This window comes from Syngnathoides biaculeatus, chromosome 17 (genome assembly GCF_019802595.1).
Source record: "Syngnathoides biaculeatus isolate LvHL_M chromosome 17, ASM1980259v1, whole genome shotgun sequence".
Lineage (NCBI taxonomy): Eukaryota > Metazoa > Chordata > Actinopteri > Syngnathiformes > Syngnathidae > Syngnathoides > Syngnathoides biaculeatus.
In genome coordinates, this window is record NC_084656.1 from 18,112,359 (window position 1) to 18,136,865 (window position 24,507).

At 44.1% G+C, this 24,507-nt stretch overlaps 2 protein-coding genes across 2 annotated transcripts in view; both read left to right on the forward strand.

Annotated features, from left to right (window-relative positions):
- Positions 1–1,638: 1,638 nt before the first annotated feature.
- LOC133491274 (surfeit locus protein 4) lies at positions 1,639–11,014 on the forward strand. The gene is made up of 6 exons (XM_061802291.1): positions 1,639–2,056; positions 4,484–4,670; positions 7,791–7,867; positions 7,957–8,000; positions 8,098–8,284; positions 9,569–11,014. Exons 1-6 carry the CDS (start codon positions 2,009–2,011, stop codon positions 9,833–9,835), a joined length of 810 nt encoding a protein of 269 aa, XP_061658275.1. The 5' UTR covers positions 1,639–2,008; the 3' UTR covers positions 9,836–11,014.
- Positions 11,015–12,479: 1,465 nt separating this feature from the next.
- Positions 12,480–24,507, forward strand: part of ass1 (argininosuccinate synthase 1) — a 37,244-nt gene continuing 25,216 nt past the window's right edge. The window contains exons 1-8 of the mRNA XM_061801948.1: positions 12,480–12,494; positions 14,987–15,114; positions 16,652–16,720; positions 18,284–18,472; positions 19,031–19,087; positions 19,178–19,252; positions 20,196–20,266; positions 20,349–20,379. Coding sequence (XP_061657932.1) covers positions 15,013–15,114; positions 16,652–16,720; positions 18,284–18,472; positions 19,031–19,087; positions 19,178–19,252; positions 20,196–20,266; positions 20,349–20,379 — 594 coding nt within the window. The 5' untranslated portion in view covers positions 12,480–12,494; positions 14,987–15,012. The remainder of the gene's footprint in view (positions 12,495–14,986; positions 15,115–16,651; positions 16,721–18,283; positions 18,473–19,030; positions 19,088–19,177; positions 19,253–20,195; positions 20,267–20,348; positions 20,380–24,507) is intronic.

Sequence of the window (24,507 nt, forward strand, 5' to 3'; positions counted from 1 at the left end):
GGACACTCTAAAATTGCCCCTAGGTGTGATTGTGAGTGCGGCTGTTTGTCTCTTTGTGCCCTGCGATTGGCTGACAACCAGTTCAGGGTGTACCTCGCCTCCTGCCCCGTTGACACCTGGGATAGGCTCCAACACCCCCGTGACCCTTGTGAGGATAAGCGGCAAAGAAAATGGATGGATGGATGGATGGATGGGTCCTCTTCAAGCCACATCTGTTCATGACAACATGTCCATTGCCTACGATTTTGTTACCATGACAACTTGCGGGTTTCCTGTGTTCCAAATGTAGAGAAATAAGCAGAACGGCTGCACCGAGCTGAGAGACTGATACACATCAAAGAAACTGATATTAAGAAATTGTTATGAGAATAACCATGTAAGGCCATGCATATAGCGTCTCCACGCTGGAAGAAGAAACGGCATAAAAAAACGGGAATCGGACGCCTCGCAGGAGGGCGACGCGTCGATAAAACAAACCTTTGACTCTGTCACATCGTGTTTCCCCCAGTTGCAATTGTAATAAATCCCATAATTGGATGAATATTTTTTGCTGTCTTGGTTCCCCTGACGAGATAGTGAGAATCAAGTTGCTTGGATGGCTCCACTGCAAATTGGCCGACGGCGAGTGGTGAGTAGCTAGTAGCTGTTAGCTAGCGGGTTTTTCGTAATTGTTGCTAAAAATCTTCTCAAAACACAATTAAATGAGAGAGAATTTAACATCAAATTGTCAAGCTTGAATTCATATTAACATGACCTATTGGATACATTGTTAATGCAAAACCACTGGATTTCCCCTTTAAAGATGAAGATGAGGATAAATCCGATAAATCGGCGCTGGGCATAATGGCGTCCCATGTAATTGAACCTTTTTCGCGGCACGGTACACGTCACATCCGCGCACCTAGGTCATGTGACTCGGGAAAATGGCGGCGCCCCTCAAAATTCGTCATCGTCGATAAAAATCTTCTCAAAACACTATTAAATGAAAGAAGATTTAACATGACCTATTGGATACATTGTTAATGCAAACCAGTGAATTTCCCCTTTAAGGAGAAGCAATTTGTTTATTAAAAACAGTGGCACGTTATTCAGGATCACATTATTGTATGAAAAAAGTATTTGATTGATAGGTGAAGGTTGAGCAGGGCGTTTCCGGCGCATCCAGCGAACACCCGCACACCGTCCGTCACAGCTGGAAAATGATGATGTTAGCAATGTTTTAATTTGTTGACATTTAGCAGATTAATAATAGCTTTCTCTGTTGTGTGTCTAATTTACAAAACCATAATCTATAACTACGGAAGCGTATTACTGCCACACACAAAAAAAAGGTCGCGTTTCACGTAATTATGTGAAACGTTTCACATAATTATGTGATACTTTGTTTTTTTTTTAAAAAAGGATTTTGATGACACATCTTGCAATATTTTTCAACATTTCCGCGGTGCATCACTTGGTGGCGCTCTAAAATGTATTTTTTGTTGTTAATTTTTAAAGAAGGAACATAGTGTGGAAAAAAAAAGGTTGCAAACGACAATCGCTTGCTGTGTACTGAAGGACACAGCGCGAGTATTTTTGCCACTTCTGGTTAATCAGTAACACGCGCTTGTCTAAGTGCGTTTTTAAAAATAAATAAATCTCGGCGTCGGACTACTGTGCGACGCTCGTGCGCCTACGTGGCAAAATCGGGTTGCAGAAGCGGAAGACCGCAAACAAGACTCGCGTGGGGAGGAGACGGAGGAGGAGGACCAGACTGCTGGCTCTTGCCTCCCTTCAAATCGCGGTGCATTGTGGGGCGGAGGCGGCCTTCCTTCTCTGAGTCAACACATTGCAAAGAGCTGTAGTCGGCTACGGGGCACATCTTTTTCAGTCAACGACGTAAACGCGGAGGGGCGTCTCGAGCGAGCAAAGACAACAACAAAAAATAGAAAAAAAAAAAAAAAAGCTTGCAAAGTGTGTGGATAAGGCCGTCATTATTGGTGTGGAACCAGCCGTTTGGTCGACAAACATGGGGCAGGAGGATTTCATGAGCACGGCCGAAGACGTGGCAGACCAGGCAAGTTGGATCATTAGCACGCGCGAGCTAGCACCCCGCTCAAGCTTTCACTCGGCGAGAAAAGGGAAGACAATGACGCTTAAATACTTCGCGAGCCTTAAAGACGGTTGAACGACTCGTCCTCCTTGAGCTTAATTTGCATGACAAACCAGTTTTGTGACGGCCGCCCCGGCTACAAATTCCGCTTCCACTTCTTCGCTCGTGTGACAAGTTGTCGTGCAAGTCGGGATGGAGACGCCAAGTAATAGCCGGTATCAAGAGGTATGAAGAGTCGCTAATCTGTGCTCGTTTTAGGACGACAACGGCACCGTGTTCCATTTTGAAATCCACGTTTATCTAACAGTTGCTTTGCTGTCACTATTCCTTGATTATTGTGTAAGTTAGCACCGCTGTCCGAGCAACTTTATACGCGATGAAACTACTCTCAAGCGGGTATAAATATGGAAGGCTTCATTCATTGTCATGTGTCATGTCGCGATCGAAAGAGCAACTTGTTGTAAACCATCTTATTTTCCACTATCTTTTTTTTTGTGTGTGTGTTCATTTTACACGGTTATTTACGTGCGTAAAGTAACGCGAAAGAAATTTAAATAAGTGACGACCCAACGGGGACGATTGGTGGGCACGTATTTGGATTGGCTCCCATTTTGTCCATTCATGCTTCACGCTGCTGGAGTCGTGCAAAGTCTTGCAAGCTGATTGGCTGGCAGCCTCTGGCTGTGCTGTCGTGGACACTCGAGTGGGCGGGGCTACGAGCGTGCGTCAGTGGACTAGTGCGTTAGTCGTGCCGGTTTTAAGAGAGAGTGAACAAATGCAAAAGCCTCCAATTTAGTTTTCGCTTCTTCACGGTGCAGTTTTGAGCAAAGATTTAATTTGAGGAATAATTTTCTAATTTTAAGGATTATTTTTGTGTGTTAATCCCACAGGGGACCTGAAGAAATTGTTTTAGTCAATAAAAAATAGAATATAAGGTCCTACGGGTGCAGCTATTTGAATAGTCTTTGAGCGTTTTACTGAAAATACAATTGCATAATTGAGTGCACAGATAAACTATATGTGGTTGTTTTTTATAAAACAATTATGAATACAAAGGAGAAAATGGGATAATTCACTTCATGAACAGCCAATTGTTTTTCTTTTATGTCATCAACAGTTCACATTGTGCATACGGTATTGGCAAACTTTACTTGTTTACATTTTCAGCGATGCAACGTTAAACCCACATACAAAAAAAAACATTTGTTTGAACTTGGCATTTTCAAAAGCATGATGTATTAATTTTGAAGCTTGCTGCAACTTCAGCGATTAGAATTATAGCATGTAACGATGCAGTACATCAATGGCTCTGGGTTTGTGAATTTAGACTAACTGGGCAAGAATAAAATAAAAATATGCTACGGAAATGTTTTGTAATGTTAAAACAACTATATTAGAGTACTGGTGTTTCATCCATCAGCAAAACGTGAAAAACATTTCTAGTTCCAACAGAGTATTGTTTTTATTTTTATCTTCGCAGTGCTGTTCTGAACAGATTAAATGTAGTATGAAGTCACAGACATACTTTTCACCGTCATCGTAAACTAGCTACATAATTTGGGCTGACGTTATGTTAATCAGGAGCGTTCGCATTCATCCTCACCGATTCGCGTAACGTTCATTTTACCTCGTCTCCCGTCCTACTTCATTCCGTGCGTCTTGGGCAGCAAAGTCGGCGTTACAGCGGTTGCGCGTCGTGTTTCTCGCCTTTGCAATTCAGCCCGAAATGCTCCTGCAGTTTTCCCATTTTGTCCTTTTTGTTTTTTAATTTTTCTCTCTTGTCATCATCCCCTTCTTTACGGTTCGTCAACCAAGCGGCATGGCAAAGCTTTTCAGGACCGTCTCTGCGATTCAGTTATCGGAAGAATTAAAAAAAAATCTTATAAAATACAGTTTATCTGAATTCAGAAAGCAATTCCAATACAACTATACTCAATAGCTGCACTACTAGATGAAGAAATATGATGAAGCAACAGAAGAAAGTGACAAATATTTGTTTTTGTATATGATGAGCTTTGGAATTTTTTTTTTATCCTTTACCCAACAGTTCCTGTGAGGCCCGATTTGGTTTTTAAAAGTGCATCTTGGCCTTCCCCAAATGCTCTGCGGATGTTATGTTGTGGGGATCTGTTTTGGTGAGAGTTTTGTTTCTCAAATCGAATGTGTAATTTGTCTAATTTTGAGCCAAGCGAGATAAACTCGTTTCCCCAGCATGTGGCATAATGACTCGTAGCTGACGAGCAGACTCCTCTGTGCGGATTCCAGCGGGATAATTTGGCGGGGGGGGGAATTCTCAGAGCCCAGCCAACCTGGCCCAACCCAAAACAACAATTCTTTTGAGGGTTCTGCCTCTTATGATCACTGGCTCATTCTCTTTTCCTCTTGCCACAGTTCCTGCGAGTGACCAAACAGTATCTGCCTCACCTGGCGCGACTGTGTCTCATAAGCACCTTCCTGGAGGACGGCATCCGCATGTGGTTCCAGTGGCACGACCAGCGGGACTACATCGAGGTCACATGGAACTGCGGCTACTTCTTGGCGACCTGCTTCGTCTTCATTAATCTAATAGGCCAGCTCGGTGAGTGGGTCGCGATGTAATGCAAGTGCAAAAAAACCTTTACCTTACAAACGAGCTACGCTTTAGAGCACAGGTGTCAAACTCGAGGCCCGGGGCCCAGATGCGGCCTGCCACGTGATTTTGTGTGGCCCGCGGAGGCAAATCATCTGTGTCAGCTTCCATGATTCCTGTCAAAATCTGGACCAAAATTGAAACTGAAAAAAACACATTGCCCTTGATTTCGGATTCCCAAACTGGTTCATAAATTTTGTGTGTAAATATGGTGCGCTGATTAAGTTTTTTTCTTAACGTGTTCACAGTCCTAACAGCCCTCTGAGGGAAACCGTAGCTACTATAATTTCCGGCCTACAAGCCACAACTTTTTTTTTTTTTTCACGCGCTTTCAAAGCTGCAGTTTATGCGCCGATGCGGCTAATTTGTGCATTTTTTTTCCTAACGGCTGCAAGGGGGTGGTCGAGCAGAAAAGGTAAGGGTAAGACCGGTGGAACATATGGGCCGAGGAAGTGACTTTTACCGGTCCGGCCCTGTTAGCGCCGCGCTAGCGTGTTACTGCTGTGTCTCTGTGATTTTTACCAGTATGTTTTTTTTTCCAACTAGCCGTGTTAGCACGCTGTTAGCGTTAGGCCCTCTGAGGGAAACCGTACCTACCGTAATTTCTGTCTTACAAGCCACGACTTTTTTTTCCCACACGCTTTCAACCCTGCGGTTTATGCAGTGATGCGGCTAATTTGTGCATTTTTTCTCTAAAGGCCGCAAGGGGGCACTCGAGCAGAAAAGTTAAGAGTGAGACCGGTGGAATATATGTGCCGAGGAAGTAACTTTTACCAGTATTTTACCTGCCGTGTCAGTGATTTTTATTTTTGAATTCTTTTTTTTTTTTTTTTTTTGGTTGTTTTTTTTTTTAACTGGCCCTGTTAGCACGGCGGCGTTAGCATTAAGCTCTCTCTTTACCGTCTTTCTTTGTAAATATCTCATGTTTCAATGTGGGAACTTGCAGCTTTTACACGGCTAAGGCCTAGGAATGTGCAAAATGGTATATTTCTTTTACAAACGTGCTGGGTGAGGCTTGTAACCAGGTGCGCTCTGTAGGCCCGGAATTATGGTACAATGTGGGGTGCGACAAAAATTAGTTTGACACCCCTGCAGTAGAAGGATTGTTGTATCTAAAATTGTTTGCAGGTTGTTACTTTAACATTTTTCCAATGCTACTAAGTATTCCTTGACACCTGTTCCCAGGCTTTCTTTCTCTCTCTCTCTCTCACGCAAATTGTTGTATTAATAAGAAGCGAAGCATACATGCCTCAAACTGTTTTTCACTTGTTATACATTATGCATGATTTATTACATTATGACCCGTGGCGCTCCCGTAACATAAGCAAAACAACGCAGCGGCGTGTGTAGCGATCGTGGTGGCAGTCGAAGTAGGTTAATGAGGCAGTTGGACATTTGACACGGTAGTGCAGCTGGAAAGCGTCGGCCTCACAGTCCTGAGGACCCGGGTTCAATCCCAGCCCTCCTTGTGTGGAGTTTGCACGTTCTCCCCGTGCATGCGTGGAATTTCTCCGGGCACTCGTTTTTTTTCCCCACATCCCAAAAAGACGCAACATTAATCGGACACTTGTAAATTGTCCCGAGGTGTGATTGTGAGTGCGACTGTTGTCTGTCTCCGCGTGTCGCGATTCATTATTCATATGCGAAGTTGCGGGTCCGCACTTGGACGCTGACAGCCTGACGCAGTTGCATTTCCCTCTGATCCATTTTTAACAAACTATGCACGGTCAAATGTCAAGCGACGAGCTCGTAGCGGCATTAATAGTAAGGAGCGAATTCGCCTCACATTCTCGCGGTTTTTGCACACATGATGATGTAGAAATGGCGGCCTCGTAGGCGAGTTATATGCAGTCTTTTACATTTTTTTATTTTCGTATAAATAGTGATTTTAGTAAGCAGTGTCATTTTATAAAGATAATATATCCTAATTTACAATGTAACATAACTGATTGAATTCACAGATGGTGTAGTGGTACACACGCCCGCTTTTGGTGCGGGCAGCGTGGGATCGATTGGCGCTCAGTGATGGCGTCGATATCCGCACTGCGGCTGACTGGCGACCAGTTCATGGTGTAGTCTGCCTTTCGCCCAAAGCCAGCTGGGATAGGCTCCGGCTTTCCCGTGACCCTTGTGAGGATAAGCGGCTTGGATAATGGATGGATAATTGATTGATTATCCCAGAGATTAATTGGACAAAAATTTAGTTTGTCGTTATTAAATGCAACATTAATAGACGTGGCGGCACAGTGAATCAGCTCGTAAAGCGTTGGACTCACAGTTCTGAGGACCTGGGTTCGATCCCAGCCACACCTGCGTGGAGTTTTCATGTTCTCCCCGTGCCTGCATGGGTTTTTTTCCGGGCACTCCGGTTTCCTCCCACATCCCTAAAACATGCAGCATTAATTGGACACTCTAAATTGCCCCTAGGTGTGATTGTGAGCGCGACTCTTTGTCTCGTTGTGCCCGGCCATTGGCCGGCAACCAATTCACGGTGTACCCCTGCCTGCTGCCCGTTGACAGCCGCGATAGGCTCCAGCACTCCTCGCCACCCTTGTGAGGATAAGCGGCTAAGAAGATGGCTGGATGGATGGATTAATAGACGTGCGATGCAGGTATTATTTTTGACAACTTGGCGTCACCGTCCTCTTGTCCTGCTGTAGTATCTGTGACTTTGCCTGTGCGTAGCTTTAAACGGCTTGATCTGGTCTGTGCGTGACCTGGATATCAGCGAATGAAAGTGGACCGTTATCGCCGTGTTTCCTCGGCAACACATCAGGCGGTCTTCGTGTGGAGTTCCCGGCCCGAGTTGTGGCCATCGAGCGCCTGTGTATGAATATGCTTATTTTGCATCGTAGTTCAATGGTGGCTATATTCTTGGCCACATTACAATAAATTTGAACCAGTGATGGCAGGTTATGATAAATTAGCTGATTTGGGATTGTTTTGAATTGTGGTCATGGAAAGAATTGAACTTGCATCTCAAGGCACCTCGTGTACTGTTGTTCATAGTTGCAGTATTGATAGTAGTATTGTTTTTAAACAATTTTGTCTTGCTGTGTGTCATCACAGGTGGCTGTATCCTCATCCTCAGTAGAAATTTTGTACAGCACGCCTGCTTTGGATTATTCGCCATCATTGCGCTACAGGTGAGCGATATAATAACGACAAAAGATGTTCATGTTTTGAATGTGCAACAAAATCACGTCTCATCTGATGTTTTTGTACCTCGCAACAGACGATCGCCTACAGTATTTTATGGGATGTGAAATTTTTGATGAGGTAGGCCTCCGGTAGTTTATGTGAACATTGTGGGGTATTTTTACATTTTTTTTTTTTTTTTTTCAGTCGTTTAGAATTTTCCCCGTTTGTCTCGTAGAAACCTGGCCCTCGGGGGTGGTCTCCTGCTGCTGCTGGCCGAGTCCCGTTCGGAAGGGAAGAGCATGTTCGCCGGCGTGCCGTCGATGGGCGAGAGCTCGCCCAAGCAGTACATGCAGCTGGGGGGCCGCATACTGCTGGTCCTCATGTTCATGTCTCTGGTCCATTTCGACACCAGCTTCTTCTCTGTGAGTACTCGCACGGCCGGAAATATTCGGCACTTTCTCGACTCGAGTAGTCATCGTCACACGTAGATATTATAAATGTCATTTTAAGTCTCTTGAGGATCAACAGTATGGATTTTTTTTTTTTTTTTTTTTTGTCGGAAAATGATAAAACTTAGCTGAGAAATCTGCAAATTAAATTTCTGTTGTTTATGCTTGAATTGAGGGTCCATTCGAAATCTTGCGAGCAGTTTTGAAAACTTCACTTACCAGTTCTGTCTTCGTTAGCCCCGCCTCTGGCTCCTTCGTGTGGCATTTTCGGGAATTACACGGCACAAAAATATCCTACAGCTCTCTCCAAATGTTTTGGAACCGCGTGGTCAATCTCTGTTATAGTTGCATATTGTAGACCACAGGTGTCAAAGTCGTGGCCCGGGGGTCAGATGCGGCCCGCCACATGATTTTATGTGGCCCGCGAAGGCAAATCACCCGTATCAACTTCCATGGTTTTTGTCAAATCGGGACCAAAATTTCAAATTGTCATATCATAAATGATGGCGTTGAGATAGTGCAAGCATTTTGCTGTTACCAAACATCAACAATAGTTGGTAAAATCCACGATTTCTGATTCCAAAACTCGTTGATGAATTTGAATGTGTAAATATGATGGGTCATGAAAGATTTTCATGGTTTCAGTCATAATGGGCCTCTGACGGAAACCGTAACTAAAATGTGGCCCGCGATAGAAGCGAGTTTGACATCCCAGCTGTAGACATTTTGGGTTCCAGATCAAAAGATTAGTATAAGACAGAAGTTGAGAATTACAGTTTTTATTTTGTGGTATTTACATCTAGATGTTTTAAACAGGGCGGCACGGTTGCTCAGCTGGTAAAGCGTCGGCCTCACAGTTCTGAGGTCCCGGGTTCAATCCCGGACCCGCCCGTGTGGAGTTTGCAAGTTCTCCCCTGTGCCTGAGTGTGCTTTCTCCGGGTGGGCACTTCGGTTTCCTCCCACATCCCAAAAACATGCGACATTAATTGGACCCTCTAAATTGCCCATAGGTGTGATCGTGAGCGCGACTGTTTGTCTCCATCTGCCCGGTCAATGGCTGGCAACCAGTTCAGGGTTAGGCTCCTGCACTCCCCATGACCCTTATGAGGATAAGGATTTTTGGCTTAGCTGCGAAGTAAATATGAAGACCAGAGAGCTGTTTATAAGAGAAAAGGAAGGTGATGGATTGATCCTTGTCCTAAACCCCCCCCCCCCCCCCATCCCTTTCCCCCCTTGGACCGCTCCTCTCATCCACAGATCCTGCAAAACCTGGTGGGGACAGCCCTCATCATTCTGGTGGCCATCGGGTTCAAGACCAAGCTGGCGGCGCTGACGCTCGTCCTGTGGCTGCTGGCCATGAACGTCTACTTCAACGCTTTCTGGACCATCCCCACCTACAAGCCCATGCACGACTTCCTCAAGTACGACTTCTTCCAGACCACCTCCGTCATCGGCGGCCTGCTGCTGGTCGTGGCCCTCGGGCCCGGCGGCGTGTCCATGGACGAGAAGAAGAAAGAGTGGTAGGGAGTGGGGAGGAGGGGGAAAAAAAAAAAAAAAAAAAAAAAGCGGATACATGGCACCACCAACCGGGACTCAAAGACACCCCCCCCCCTCTCTGCGCTCTCTATTGGGTCACCTGGATACACAGGGTTTACGCTGTATTTTTTTTTTTTTCCAGTTACAATATTTTGGGTCAAAACCATAGAAAAAAAAAAAATCACTTTTTTTTACGTTTTCTCATGTCACAATTCTCATTGGAATATCTTTCTAAACTCGTATTCTATTCCCCACGACAGGAAGGTGAAATAGGCCCATAAATTTCAAACTAAAACTCCACATGGTCCTGTGAACATAAATTCTGTTTTATTGGTGTTATCGTAGATCTGGATTCCCCAAACCTTTTCTTGACCCGAAATGTCCAATTATTATTTGTTAAATTATATATTAATTAAATAGATACACATCCGTGAATCAAAAACTCGTTCTGGCAAGAAATTGTGTGCCCGCTTGACCCATCCGTAAAATTGAATTGTACTCTTGACAATCAGAGGCTCGTTAAAATTTGGAAAGTTCGGAAACTCCCGACGCACGACCGGGACGTTGATTTCTCGGCGAAAGATCGGGAAAAAAAAAAAACCGCGGCGGCGACTTAACTCGAGACTCACCGGGCGTCGGGTCCTGCCTTCCTCTCCGCGTTGCGCCCCCGAAGCCGACAACGGGCCGACGAGCCGCGTCGGTCGGGGCGGGCAGGGTGCGCCCGGTATACAAAAAAAAAAAACGGGGGTGGATTTGTCACGCTCCATTTGAAAATCACAAAACGGTTGTTAGAGCCACGACAACGTCAATGGGCAATTTGCTTTGTATGTGTAGTGGATTGTGTATGTTGTATGGGGGGGGGGGGGTTTACAGGCGGGGAGGCTGTCAATGTTTTGTCAAATGCCGTATTCTGTGATCTAGAAAGACAAAGAGGACTAAGCAGACTTTTTTTTTTTTTTTTTTTTTGGGGTGGGGGGGTCCCTCTCCGCTTAGTGTTTTTTGGCTAGTTAAAGGAAAATAAACTATTCTCTTTTGTTTTTCAGAACTTTATATTGTATTTTTTTGTTTTTTTGCTTTTCTTCTTTTTTTTTCTCTCTCGTTTGTTTCCTTTTGAATTTGGACGTTCGTGGTAGAAAAATTAAAGGAAAAAAAATTGAAATAATGAAATAGAGGTGCTGTCTCTTTTAAGACAAGCGGCTTAAATAGTTCCGAAGGACTGAAAATGTATCGACGGATCTGTAATGTAAATCAATTGAAGCCCCAATACAAGCCGCTACTGCCACGTCAAATATTCTGCTCACAACGTATTCACAATTTTTTATACATTCACCACTCATTAAATTTATTTTTTTTAAATAACTGAAAATGCACTACAATCTACCATTAAACTGGATTTGTCCTTCTCTAAAAACATTTGAATGGACACCGCTAGGTGTTCCGTTTTTATTCTTTTTGACACAACTTTCTTTCTGGTGCTTCATTCATGAATCGACCAATAATGTCCCACGTTTATTTAGAATAATTATTCAAACCAGGGGTGTGAAACTCATTTTTCTCACGGGCCACATTGTTTCAATTTCCCTCAGAGGGCCGTTGTGACTGTGAAGCAAAAATATTAAGGCATCTCATCATATTTATATCAATTTCTGAACTAGTTTTGGAATCAGTAATCAAGGGTCATGTGTTTGTCAACTATTCACGTTTGGCCACACAAAAAATGCTTGTAATATCTCAACTTTTATCATTTATGATGTACGATTACAATTTGAAATTTTGGTGCAGATTTTTACAAGAATGTTGCCTCCCGGGCCACATAAAATCATTTGGCGGGTCAGATCTGGCCCCCGGGCCGTGGGTTTGACACCTGTGATTTAAACATCAAACTTCACATTTAGACATGACCAAGATGATACCTAACAACAAATCCTGTGGCAACAGCAGGCTGTGACAGAGTGGAAGAGTCACAGAAAGCCATCAAAATTGAGGTCCTGGGGGGGTGTTTTAGTTCTGCAATTTCTCCCAAAAGGCAAATTTTCTGTGAATAAGGCCCTATATGTGCCTTGTGTTTTCAGGACTGAGTTGACAAGTGCTGCAAGAGCAGATGGACACTTTTTAACAGCTTTGTGGCTGCCATTATAGCTCATGTCAGTCAAAAAAATGGATACCTGCATAATTTTTGAAAGGCAGAGGTTGGTGATTCGCCACAAAACATTCTTGGAGCTGACTTAATCCAACAAAAGGCCATTGATGGATAATTTCTTGCATTTCCGCATGGGTTGCATCATCCTTGTTGATCCTGTTGATTCGTCGCTCCTTTCCCGATTGCTTTGCTTCAAATGAATACTTTTTTTTAAAACCAAAATAAAAGTTTATTCCCGCTTTACATTTCCCTCCGTTGCACAAAAGCTGTCACGGATGACTCGAACCTTCGTTTTGCTGTCGTAGTGGAGGCGAACTGGCCCTTTAAAAGTGGATTGGCGCCCCTTTGTTGAATGTGCAGTGCAAGCGGGATGGAAGAGAGGTAAATGGGTGACGTCACACGCGAGGGCCAATAAGAGCGCAGGGATTGGAGCCAGCTAGCTACGATTCCTTTTCCACCAGCGACGGGCTGACGTTACCGACTCCTCTCAGAACAGCAAATTTTTTGGTGAGTTTGATTCATTTTTCTCGTTATTTCCTACACACATTACCTATGAGTCCTTTTTATGGGGGGGGATTTAATACCTGTTACAGCGGCTGCTTTACATTCAAACACCGTGCAACTCCTGGACGGTGACGTCAGTACTGTACATTATAATATAGATATATATAACGCAGATTCTGGGCTGCTTCTTGGTGTTTAAATGCTTCAGCGACACCATAAAACACCTGTTGTAATATCCATAAATCGCGTGGGAGTGTAAATTTCGTTTTTAACAGATTGAGAGCATGAAAAGGCTCGATTTTTCTGAATTTAATCCGCTATTTCACAACATATCTATATCAGTGAATAGAATTCCTCGTCTGTTGGATTACCTGAACAGATAAACCGTCAAAACTGTTGATACTTTTATTCACACATAATTTTGTTAGTTAATTATTCATGTAAATATTTTACTTATCACGGTCCACGTCCCCTTTTTAAAAATTTTATCTTTATGTGCAACTATCCGATAAACTTTCTTAGCTAATGCCCACGGGTGTTCGCTTCCTCACTACAATAATACCATTAACCATGTAAATTAGGATACAAGTCACATTATTTTACAGGTTTTACAGGATTCTATCTATCTATCTATCTATCTATCTATCTATCTATCTATCTATCTATCTATCTATCTATCTATCTATCTATCTATCTATCTATCTATCTATCTATCTATCTATCTATCTATCTAATCTCATGCTGTGTGTGGTGACACTGAAGTGAACTCATTGGTCGAAATACAATATCTGAGGGACCGTCTGTCTATTTTCTTCACCGCTCATCCTCACGAGGGTCGCGGGGAGTGCTGGAGCCGATCCCGGCTGTCAACGGGGCGGGAGGCGGAGGCGGGGTACACCCTGAACTGGTTGCCAGCCAATCGCAGGGCCCCCGGGGGAACCAGATGAACCCAACTACATTCCAAGATTTATGAGTTATAAATAAAACGAGATACAATAAAAATCCAAAAAGATCTTTGCCGTGAGTAATTGCAGCAATGATGTGCAAGGAGGCGGCACAACTGGTTAGTGCACAGGTGTCAAACTCAAGGCCCGGGGGCCAGATCTGGCCCGCCACATGATGTTTATGTGGCCCGCGAAGCCAAATCTAGAGTGTCGATTTCCATGATTCTTGTAAAAATCTGTACCGAAATTACAAATTGTCATAGATCCCAAATGATAACGATATTACAAGCATTTTTGTGCGATCAAATGTGAATAGTTGAAAAACACATCATCCTTGATTTCTGATTCCAAAACTACTTCATAAATCGATATGAGTAAATATTCTTGTTCCAGTCATAACGGGCCTCTGGGGGGCACTGGACCGACAATGTGGCCCGTGAGAAAAATGAGTTAGAGCGCTGGCCGCAGAGTTCTGAGGACCAGGGTTCAAATCCCGGCCCCTCCCCCATCCCAAAAACATGCAACATTAATTGGACAGTCTAAATTGCCCCTAGGTGTGATTGTGAGTGCGGCCGTTTGTCTCGATGTGCCCTGCGACCAGTTGAGGGTACCCTGCCTCCTGCCCGTAGACAGCTGGGATAGGCTCCAGCACTCCTCGCGACCCTCGTGAGGATGAGCGGTGAAGAAAATGGATGGATGGATGGATTAATCAGAGACCCTAACTTGCCCCTAGGTGTGATTGTGAGTGTGACTTTTGTCTGTCTGCTTGTGCCCTGCGATTAATCTGTCTTAATTTAAAAAAGTCTTAATAGACCTATAGAAGTCAAAATGTTAGGTTTTTTTTTTAATCACCACAAAACATTATCGGAGCTGACAAAATCCAACATAAGGTCCACGGATAGATAATATCCTGCTTTTCCACATGGGTTGCATCATCTTTGTTGTTCCCATATACCTCGTCACCCCTTTCCCAATTGTTTCGCCTCATATGAATATTTTTTTTTTTTTATAAAAAAAAAAAGAAAATTTGTTTATGGCCGCTTTACATTTACCTTCGTTGCACAAAAGCTATCACACATGAACCTTCGTTTTGCTGTCGTAGTGGAGGCGAACTGGCCCTTTAAAAGGTGGATTGGCGCCCCTCTGCTGAATGTCCAAATATTCCTTATTTCACTCACAGTTTTTTGTTTTAATCACCACAAAACATTATCGGAGCTGACAAAATCCAACATAAGGCCACGGATAGATAATATCTTGCTTTTCCGCATGGGTTGCATCATCCTTGTTGATCCTATGGGCCTCGTCACCCCTTTCCCAATTGTTTTGCCTCATATGAATCCTTTTTTTTTTTTTTAAAGAAATTTTAGTTTCTTTAAGACAAAAATAAAAGTTTATGGCCGCTTTACCTTTACCCTGGTGGCACAAAAGCTATCACACATGACTCGAAGCTTCCGTTTTGCTGTTTCATTCAGTTTTTGATTTTAATGGAGGTCACAATTTCCGTTCCACATTGACTTGCGTTCACTAACTAAAGTGGTTTCTCCATCACAGCTTGTCGTAGCAACAAAATCAGCATCATGACTAAAGGTACGGTGGTTCTGGCCTATAGCGGCGGACTGGACACGTCCTGTATTCTGGTGTGGCTCAAGGAGCAGTGTTACGATGTCATCGCTTACATGGTAAGATCCGTCGGCGGGTTTGCTTCGCTTTGTGTCCGCTCTCGTGCTTCTTTTTTTTTTTTTTTTTTTTCCAACCAGCTGGTGCAGTTTTGTTCAAGAGGCGCAGACGGGGGGCTTAGGTGGTTTGCGGCGCTCGTTTGTTGGCGCCACAATAGGGCAGATAATGCCGCTGCACCGCAAGCGGGATTTTTGCACGTCAAAGTCGTGATCAGCACTTTTTTTTTTCTTTTCACGCTGGATGTTAGCTCAGCGACTGTCTTTTGTTGCCCTCCCTCGTCGACTTGTTGGCCGTACAATAGAGATAAACACAAACGGTATGGGGGCCATACTAGTGATGTCAGAAGTAGTAGTAAAAGTACTGATGCTTGTGCAAAAAAACTACTTCTGTAAAAGTATTGAAGCCACTTCCTTCCTTAAATAAATGTAGGGAAGTACAGACGTATAAATGTACTTGACCGATTCGTGGGCAGGGTGGCAATTTTTTTACCTTATTGAGATAAAAGTCTCCTAACAGGTCACAGTCGAGGAAATAACACTTCTTTTTCATTTATGTTACATGATAACTTTACTAATTTATAATCTCGTCCCAAAAAATGGGACGCTGCCCGCGAGAGGGTACTTGGGTTTTCTTAGATACCAAATTATGGCCTCAGATTAAAACACTTAAATATTTTGATATACCGAAGGATATAATGCGTGAAAATCGTGATGTCCCAAAAATGGGACGCTGCCCAAGAATGGGTTTTAAGTAAAAAAAGGAAATTTGCCATTTTCAACCCAAAAAAATTAAATAGTAAGATCTCTCCAGAATGGTTGACGTGCATTCTCTGGTGGCAAAAATGGACAAAACAAACAAAAATGAAATTAAATGAAAAGACAAGCACTTATCTGTACGATTGAAATAAATACATAAATAGGAATTTCAAGTCTTTTGCGTTGTCGAAGTATTATACATAACATAATGTATTGCCAGGGCGGCACAGTGGCTCAGCTGGTAAAGTGTTGGCCTCAGTTTTGAGGTCCCTGGTTCAATCCTGGAGCCACCTGTGTGGAGTTTGCATGTTCTCCCCGCTCCTGTGTTGGTTTCCTCCGGGCACTCCGGTTTCCTCCCACATCCCAAAAATATACAACATTAATTGGACACTCTAAAATTGCCCCTAGGTGTGATTGTGAGTGCGGCTGTTTGTCTTGATGTGCCCTGCGATTGGCTGGCGACCAGTTCAGGGTGTCTGTTGACAGCTGGGATAGGCTCTTGCACTCCCCGCGACCCTTGTGAGGGTAAGCGGCACAGAAAATAGATGAATGGATGTACTGCCAGCGAGCCAAACGCTAACAAGCTAGCTTCCTAAAAAAAAAAGTCAAGTGGTTCATTCATTGCAGGCACTTCAAACACTATTCCTTTATGAAAACATCTTGGTAAAGTAGCAATAGATTATGATTTGATTATAGGAATAACCTTCACAAGAATGTCTGTATGACGCATTCAGCCAAATGGTTTTAATTTTAATTTAAACCCTGCATTTTTCTTCCCGTGCAGGCCAACATTGGACAAGATGAGGACTTTGAATCCGCTCGCAAAAAGGCAGAAAACCTCGGTGCCAAAAAGGTATGTGGGGTGAATCATTACACGAGATAGGAAAGCAATATATTAACTTTTAGCCAAAATTGCAGTTACAAGTGAAGTCCCTGTTGCGGGGGGGCGGGGCGGTTGGGGGGGGGGGGTTAGCACATGACACACATAGAGGTAGTAGGGTAAAAAGTCGGGGGGGACCAATTCTGTTGCCTCGGAGTATCAGTATCTCATCTACTGTACACATTTTTTTATCGTTTACTTTAATGCTAAGATGTCTTTATTTGTTGTACTTGCATATTTTATATTGGTGTCAGAAATGTCTTGCCCACACTGTGGGATGGTGAGAAAACACATTTTGGACTCCTTTGCATGAATGATACATGACAACAATTGACAATAAAGCTGATTTTTCACCTTTATTGACTAGTACCGGCGGTACGGTGGATCAGCAGGAAAACCGTTTGCCTCACAGTTCTGAGGGACCGAGTTCGATCCCAGACCCGCCTGTGTGGAGTTTGCACGTTCTCCCCATTTCCTGCGTGGGTTTTTTCTGGGCACTACGGTTTCCTCCCACATTCCCCCCCCAAAAAAACATGCAACATTAATTGGACACTCTAAAATTGCCCCTAGGTGTGATTGTGAGTGCGGCTGTTTGTCTTTATGTGCCCTGCGATTGGCTGGCGACCAGTTCAGGGTGTACGCTGCCTCCTGCCCGTTGACAGCTGGGATAGGCTCCACCACTTCCCGCAACCCTTGTGAGGATAAGCAGCTATGAAAATGAATGGATGAATTTACTAGTATTCTAAATTCCAATTTTTAGGCGTTATGAGCCATAGGGTGAGGTTTTTTTTTTGTTTTGTTTTTATGCTGCAAGCAAAAATTTGAGTGACCTTCACAAATTCCACCACAAGATGGCAGCACCAAACTTCCAAATATCCGGCCACTCCGTTCATGTTGGGAGGCGAAAGTATGTAATGTTTTATGGTCGCATATTCCCTTTTTTTTAAGTGTAAAAATTGCCACATTTGGTTTTTTTTCTACCCGTGTGTCAAAATAAAATAGGTGAGAAGAAGAAAACGATGATACCCTTTGAAGTAAAGCTTGAAATCGTGGCATAACAAGAGCAACTTGTGAGTGTAGATTAGGTGAAGCAGTACGACTTGTACATTTATATGTACTGTGGTGAAAACAAAATATATAAAGGCTGTTTTAAATGGGGGAGGGGACTCTTTCCAATCAAAATATTGAGAAACCGCTGAAATTGTGTAAAGCGTGGTGAAAACTTAACTAAAGATTAAGTGAAAGTGAAGTGAAAAATGTAGCAATTAAGATAAATCAGTTTACATAGTTACTTGCTGTTATTATGTTTGTATAATAATGTACGGTGTTATTTTGTTGGTAGGGCGGGATGTTTTTTATGTTACTCATAGGGGCTGGAATTAATTCCCTTCAATACAGTAGGGGAAGATGGTTTGAGGGATGAGTGATTTGAGTTACAAGCATAGTCACTGAATTAAAACTCAAGACAAGGTACCACCGAATACCCCGAAAAAACCCACATTGGCATTCTGCCTTCTCACTCCTTCTCGTGTGCAGGTGTTCGTGGAAGACCTTCGCACCGAGTTCGTGGAGGACTTCATCTTGCCCGCTGTCCAGGCCAACGCCGTCTACGAAGACCGCTACCTGCTGGGCACCGCGCTGGCTCGGCCCTGCATCGCCCGGCGCCAGATTGAGATCGCGCGGCGGGAGGGAGCCCAGTTTGTGGCGCACGGTGCCACGGGGAAGGTGAACTAAATGTTCGCGTTTGGCGTCATGCGTTGTTTGTCTTAGATCCATTTTTGTTATTACATGTCACAAATACAAGGTGGGCTCATTGAAATTGAAATCTGCTTTCACAAAAAATGGTTAACAACAGGCTGGTACAATGGGTGAGGAAAATTAAGACCCCCACACACCCCAGAAAATGTAAATGTGATTTTTAAAAAGATAAATTCGGAATCAAGTGTGTAAAACGGTCCGATTGTACACTAAATTGGGCCCTTCGACCTCCAGACCCGAAACGAGACGAATTCCAGTTGATAAATGTGAAGACTTGTAAAAACATTCCTTCCAGGTATATTTTAATCCATGGTTTAATATAGCAGTGAATGGTTGAAATATTAATCATATCCACCCTCTCCTGAGAAGTTCCTCAGTGTGCTGGTGTCACTCATTGACAAAATATTGACTTAAATTTACTTACCTCGATTCCTGGCTGCAGGGCCAAGACGTGTACTTTCCAAAATGATATGCACACATCACACACACTGTTGTGTTTTTCATTTTTTTTTTACCCTCTTTCAGGGCAATGACCAGATCCGTTTTGAGCTGGCTTTCCACGCCCTCCTTCCGGGGGTTAAGGTGAGTCTCGTCACGTGATGGACGTCCATAGATCCTCCTCCGGGGGCCCCGAAACCAACGCTCACCCACTTGTCTACGTGCGCTTTGCAGATTATTGCACCCTGGAGGATTCCCGAGTTCTACAACCGTTTCCGGGGGAGAACAGACCTGATGGCATACGCGCAGGTATAATAATTTATTCTGTTCAAACCAATAACTGTTACCCAAGCGTTTGTATTACGACCACGAGATTGCCATGAAGCACTTTGTACACTAGAGAGCGGTCACGTCATTGTTCCACCACTTGGATGCTTTGTTCAGGACTTCTTTTTCTCAACTTTTTTTCCAGAACTATGTTCCTTTCCAAAGCATTGGCCTCGCACTTCTGATGTCCCGGGTTCAATCCCGGACCCGCCTGTGAGGAGTTTGCATGTTCTCCCCCGTGCCCGCGTGGGTTTTCTCCGGGCACTCCGGTTTTCCTCCCACGTCCCAAAAACATGCAGCATTAATTGGACACTCTAAATTGCCTATAAGTGTGATTGTGAGTGTGGCTGTTTGTCTCTATGTGCCCTGCGATTGGCTGGCGACCAGTTCAGGGTATACCCCGCCTCCTGCCCGATGATAGCTGGGATAGGCTCCGGCACTCCCGGCGACCCTCCTGAGGATAAGCGACAAAGAAAATGAATGGATGTTCCTTTCCTTGAGAATCTCAGAGCACATCACCGAACAATAATTTCACAAAAAGTATATTAAAAAAATAATGATGGTTTGCTCCCAATTTACGCACGCAGTGTAACATCTTGATCTATTTATTTGGACGCAAAACTCTTATTTTGTTCTGTGAACGGTAACAGGTGTATATGCGGGTTATTGGTACTGTTTGTCATCTAGTGGAAGATTATTTCATCTTTTTGCCGGTTATACTATCATAGACAAGCAAAAGTAATTGTCCATCAATTTTCTGTCTATAATATAATGTTCCAGCTAATTAAGTTTGATTTAACAATTTCCGACGGGACATCAGACAGTACTATAAATGAATACTTTATCAGTGTACATTGGATCCTCTGTTTTCATTCATCCATCGAAAACGTGTATCATCACCTGTGCTTTTTCTGTCGAACTCTAGAAACACGGCATCCCTTTGCCCGTGACTTCGCAGGCCCCCTGGAGTATGGACGCCAACCTTATGCACATCAGGTAGGGGTGATAGAAACCGCGTCGTGCATAACGTAGACTATGGTCTTCCTTTTTTCTCAATGGTAACTTTGTTGCTTTACAGCTACGAGTCCGGTATTCTGGAAAATCCCAAGGTAACCTATATGAGTCATTCATTTATAACATTCAAGGCAACACAGTGTTATAACTTCTTTTTTTTTTTTTAACTAAAATTAGCCATTATTAGTTAACTTTTCATAAATTCATCCATGGAATAGAATTTAGCTTTTTGAGAGAAGAGTGGGAGATTCTTCGGTCAGGATCGCGTCGGATAATCTTTTAGCGACATCTGGTAAAAGAGAAATGAGAGGAAAAGTGAGGCATGATTACCGGTATTTGTGTACATTTATTTCATAGGAGCAAAAGAATATTGAGATATGATTACGCAGAATAGTCGGTAGCCAGTCCTTGCCCTGATTTACGCGTCGTCCCCTCAGTTTGACCCTCGCAGTAGCGCCATAGGAATATTTAGCGCCCCCACGAGTGCCTCCAGAGACAAACAACTCCTCCGCGGGGTCGCTGGTGAGACACAGTGTGATTTTTGCCGGCGGTCAGAGGTGACGGCAGTACATACAGGTTGCCCCCCCCCCCCGGCAACCCGCGATGCCCCTATCTCACGACGTCGGCGACGTCTGCGCGAGTCTCCGCTCGACCGGGGTCCTCGCGGGGCCCTGGGAAGAGCCGGGGACACACAGACACTGACTTGTCGTCAGTGACGCTTCGACTAATTCCCGATTTCATGGGAGCCGGGGGGGGAGGCGGGAGGGGTGGGAAGGGTTAGGGCATCGCGCCCAGCTGGGGCCTCCTGAGTTCCAGCCCCAACTCCTCGGGAGCTCATTGTTCCGGCGCTTTAGCGCCGCCGCGGGCTGCGACGTGGGAGGGGAGCCATTTCACCGTGACACCGTGACACCAAAATGTCACCAGTAACAGTAAAGTACAAAGACAGCGCGCCCAGACAGATGAGTCTTTCCCCCCCCCTCCCCTTCCCGTCACACCCACCCTCCTCCCGATGTTTCATAAGGCGGAGAAGGGTCCCGCACTGCTGGAGTTGCGACGCACTGTAACTCTGACCTCTGCACCTCTTTCGCTTTCTCACCGTTGCCGCTTTAGATCTCGGACTCTTGATAAATGTTTTGAAAAGAATGTGAGCGAAATGCTCAAAAGTATAATATGATGACGGTATTATGCGGATAATTTCATTCACGGATTGGGAGGTATCTTGGTCCATTTACCACAATGATAACGCGTTGGTGCGGTGCCCATTGCAGTTAAAAGCACAGCAACACAAAACTTATTTGCATAGCGCATTTCATACACAAGGTGTGCTTTACATGATAAAAGATAAATAAAACGAACAAATGATGAGGATTCAAATACATTACCCCAAGCCGTGGTGGAAAGCAAAACCTCCAAAGTTGAATGCAGTCCGTTCTTTGATGCTGGAACATTTCCCGTGGCGATCAATTGTACAGCGTACCTCGACTTACGAGTGGCACAGCTTCGTTTTTCTGTCGCTTACGCGATCTTTTCGCTCAAGAAAATCTATCGATGCACCGTGGAAAACGTCCTAGCTCTCCTGCGTCCCAATAAAACTCTGCGCTGCGGATGCGTCGCGGCCAGAACGATGAGACTAAAATAACGGCTTTTATCCACACCCCATCAAACTCCTGAACAAATGACATCACACTGCAATATTTTTTTTCCCCCGTCTGCTCGGTTTAAACGTTTACACTGTGCAGTCGCCCTCTCTCTTTAACTTCTATTTAAAATGCATTTTTTGCCCAACTTTGGTATTTGTATAAAAAGAGGTACACTATCAAAAAAAGGAATTTCATTGCTAAGTGCTACTGTTGCGTTGTTTTTTTAACATTGCGAATTAAAATAAATGTTTTGTTATTCTACATCAGGGGTGTCAAACTCATTTTTTCTCACGGGCCACATTGTGGTTCCGCTTTCCCTAAGAGAGCTGTTATGACTGTGCAACAATACAAATATTTAATCGTCTCAACGTATTAACATCATCGATTTATGATCTAACTTTGGAATCAGAAATCAAGGGTAACGTGTTTTTCAACTATTCATGTTTGGTCACACAAAAATGCTTGGAATATCTCAACTTTATCACTTACGATGCATGACAATTTGAAAATTTTGTACACATTTTTTACAAGAATCATTGAAATTGACACTCTAGATTTGACTTGGGGGGCCACATAAAATCACATGATGGGCCGGATCTGGCCCCCTGGGCTTTGAGTTTGACACCTGTGTTGTACATGAATACAGCAAAATTCCAGGACTTTTGAATTTCCTCAGTCTAAACAATTCAATCACCAAAAATTTGGACTTTTTTAAAATTTTATTTTAAAAAACCAATTTAATGAAAGTTTCAAACAAATATGAGCAAAAATCTCCTCCTAGCATCGGCTGATTGACCCAGAAGGTCATCTAAAGGGATATCTCACCTCCGTATCAGCCTGTCTCTCCTCCAGTTACTGCCCTGAAGGCTGAAGGCCGAAATTTCACAATGCCCCCCTCCCCACTTGTGGCACAAAATACCCCTACCTCACCTCCTCCACTTCTTTTTGCTTGTCACAGTCCGATAAGGAAATGTCCCAATGGTCGATCATATGTTCTGCCGCAGATAAGAGCTGAGCGCAGTTCAGGTTACTCCGCAATTAAAACACAGAATCCTTCCCGATTAGCGTTTAACACAATGGCCCTGCTGACCCCCACCCCCCTCCCGGTCTCGTAGCGTTAACTTATGTGAAGATGTGCGCAGGGTTACTGCAGTTTTTCCACATACTTTCCATAATATTCTACAAAAGTGAACGCTTTCTACATGACTCGTTTTAAAAAAAAAAAAGGAAAAATCCAATTTCATTACAGCCGTTGGACCTTTCCTTGCACACGAGCAGTCGGGGGGCTCGGCGCCCTCAGGCAGCCTGACACTCGTCCCGAGTCATTAAAACATCAGCTCACTGTTAATTATAGCCTCCATGAGTGTGCTTTCCCCCCACCCGACCCGTTTTTGTTCTTTGCGACGGGGAAGTGGATGGACCAGCGCTCGCGTTGACCAGAAGTAAAGAGGCGTAACGACGGGGGTTGGGGGGAGGGGGGGCTCGGTTCACCTTGAGGAAGTGGAAACGTGTTTCGGTCGCATGGCTAAGTTGGAAAGATGGATGGAGGGACAGAAGAGCCCCTGTAGGGGAAGGAAGTGGAAGCTTGTCGGTGTAAGTGTGCGTGTGAATGTGTGCTTTGAAACAAAGAGATCAGCATTCAGGCCCTCGCGCTCGCTTCCCTTTGGGCCTGCACGGCGTGACCTGTAATACTTAGACCACTGATTCCCAAACACTCTGCCGCAACACATTAGACTGAGCTCATCAAGGCACGCCTTGGGGAAATGATCCAATTTCACTTAATTGGTCCCAAATTATTTATTTACTGCAAATAATGTATCTTTGTTCGTCTATGTATTGTGGCAACCGTTAAATGCTCTTTCATTGGATGGCAAGAAGCACAATATTAAGCTGTGTATCCATCTGTTGCTATTCACACAATAGAATAAGTCTAAGAGGCAACGCATGCTTGCTTCAAGCTGTTTAGTTGTTCCTCGCAGTTGAATTTGACTGTAAAACTGGTAGGTCGAACAAAAGTGGGATTATACGTTTTATATTTACTCTATTTGGGTCGCCAAATCATACAGTCGGAATTATTCTAGCTAGCTAGCTAACTAAAATTAGCATACATTGTAAAATATATGCCCTGACTCAAATAAGGGCGGCACGGTGGCGCAGCTGGAAAGCGTTGGCCTCACAGTTCTGAGGTTCAATCCCAGACCCACCTGTGTCGAGTTTGCATGGTCTGCCTGTGCCTGTGTGGGTTTCCTCCGGGCACTCCGGTTTCCTCCCACATCCCAAAAACATGCACCATTAATTGGACACTCTAAATTGCCCCTAGGTGTGATTTTGAGTGGGGCTGTTTGTCTCTATGTGCCCTGCGATTGTCTGGCAACCAATTCAGGGTGTCCCCTGCTTCCTGCCCGTTGACAGCTGGGATAGGCTCCAGCACTCCCCGCGACCCTTGTGAGGATTAGTGGCTAAGAAAATGGATGGTAGAAAATAGGATCACATCTTAAATAGTGCATTTTACGTTTACTTGGGTTAAGGTTAGTCGCAACAGATATGGCAATTCACTCCCAGCCTGCCACACTCTACTAGGCT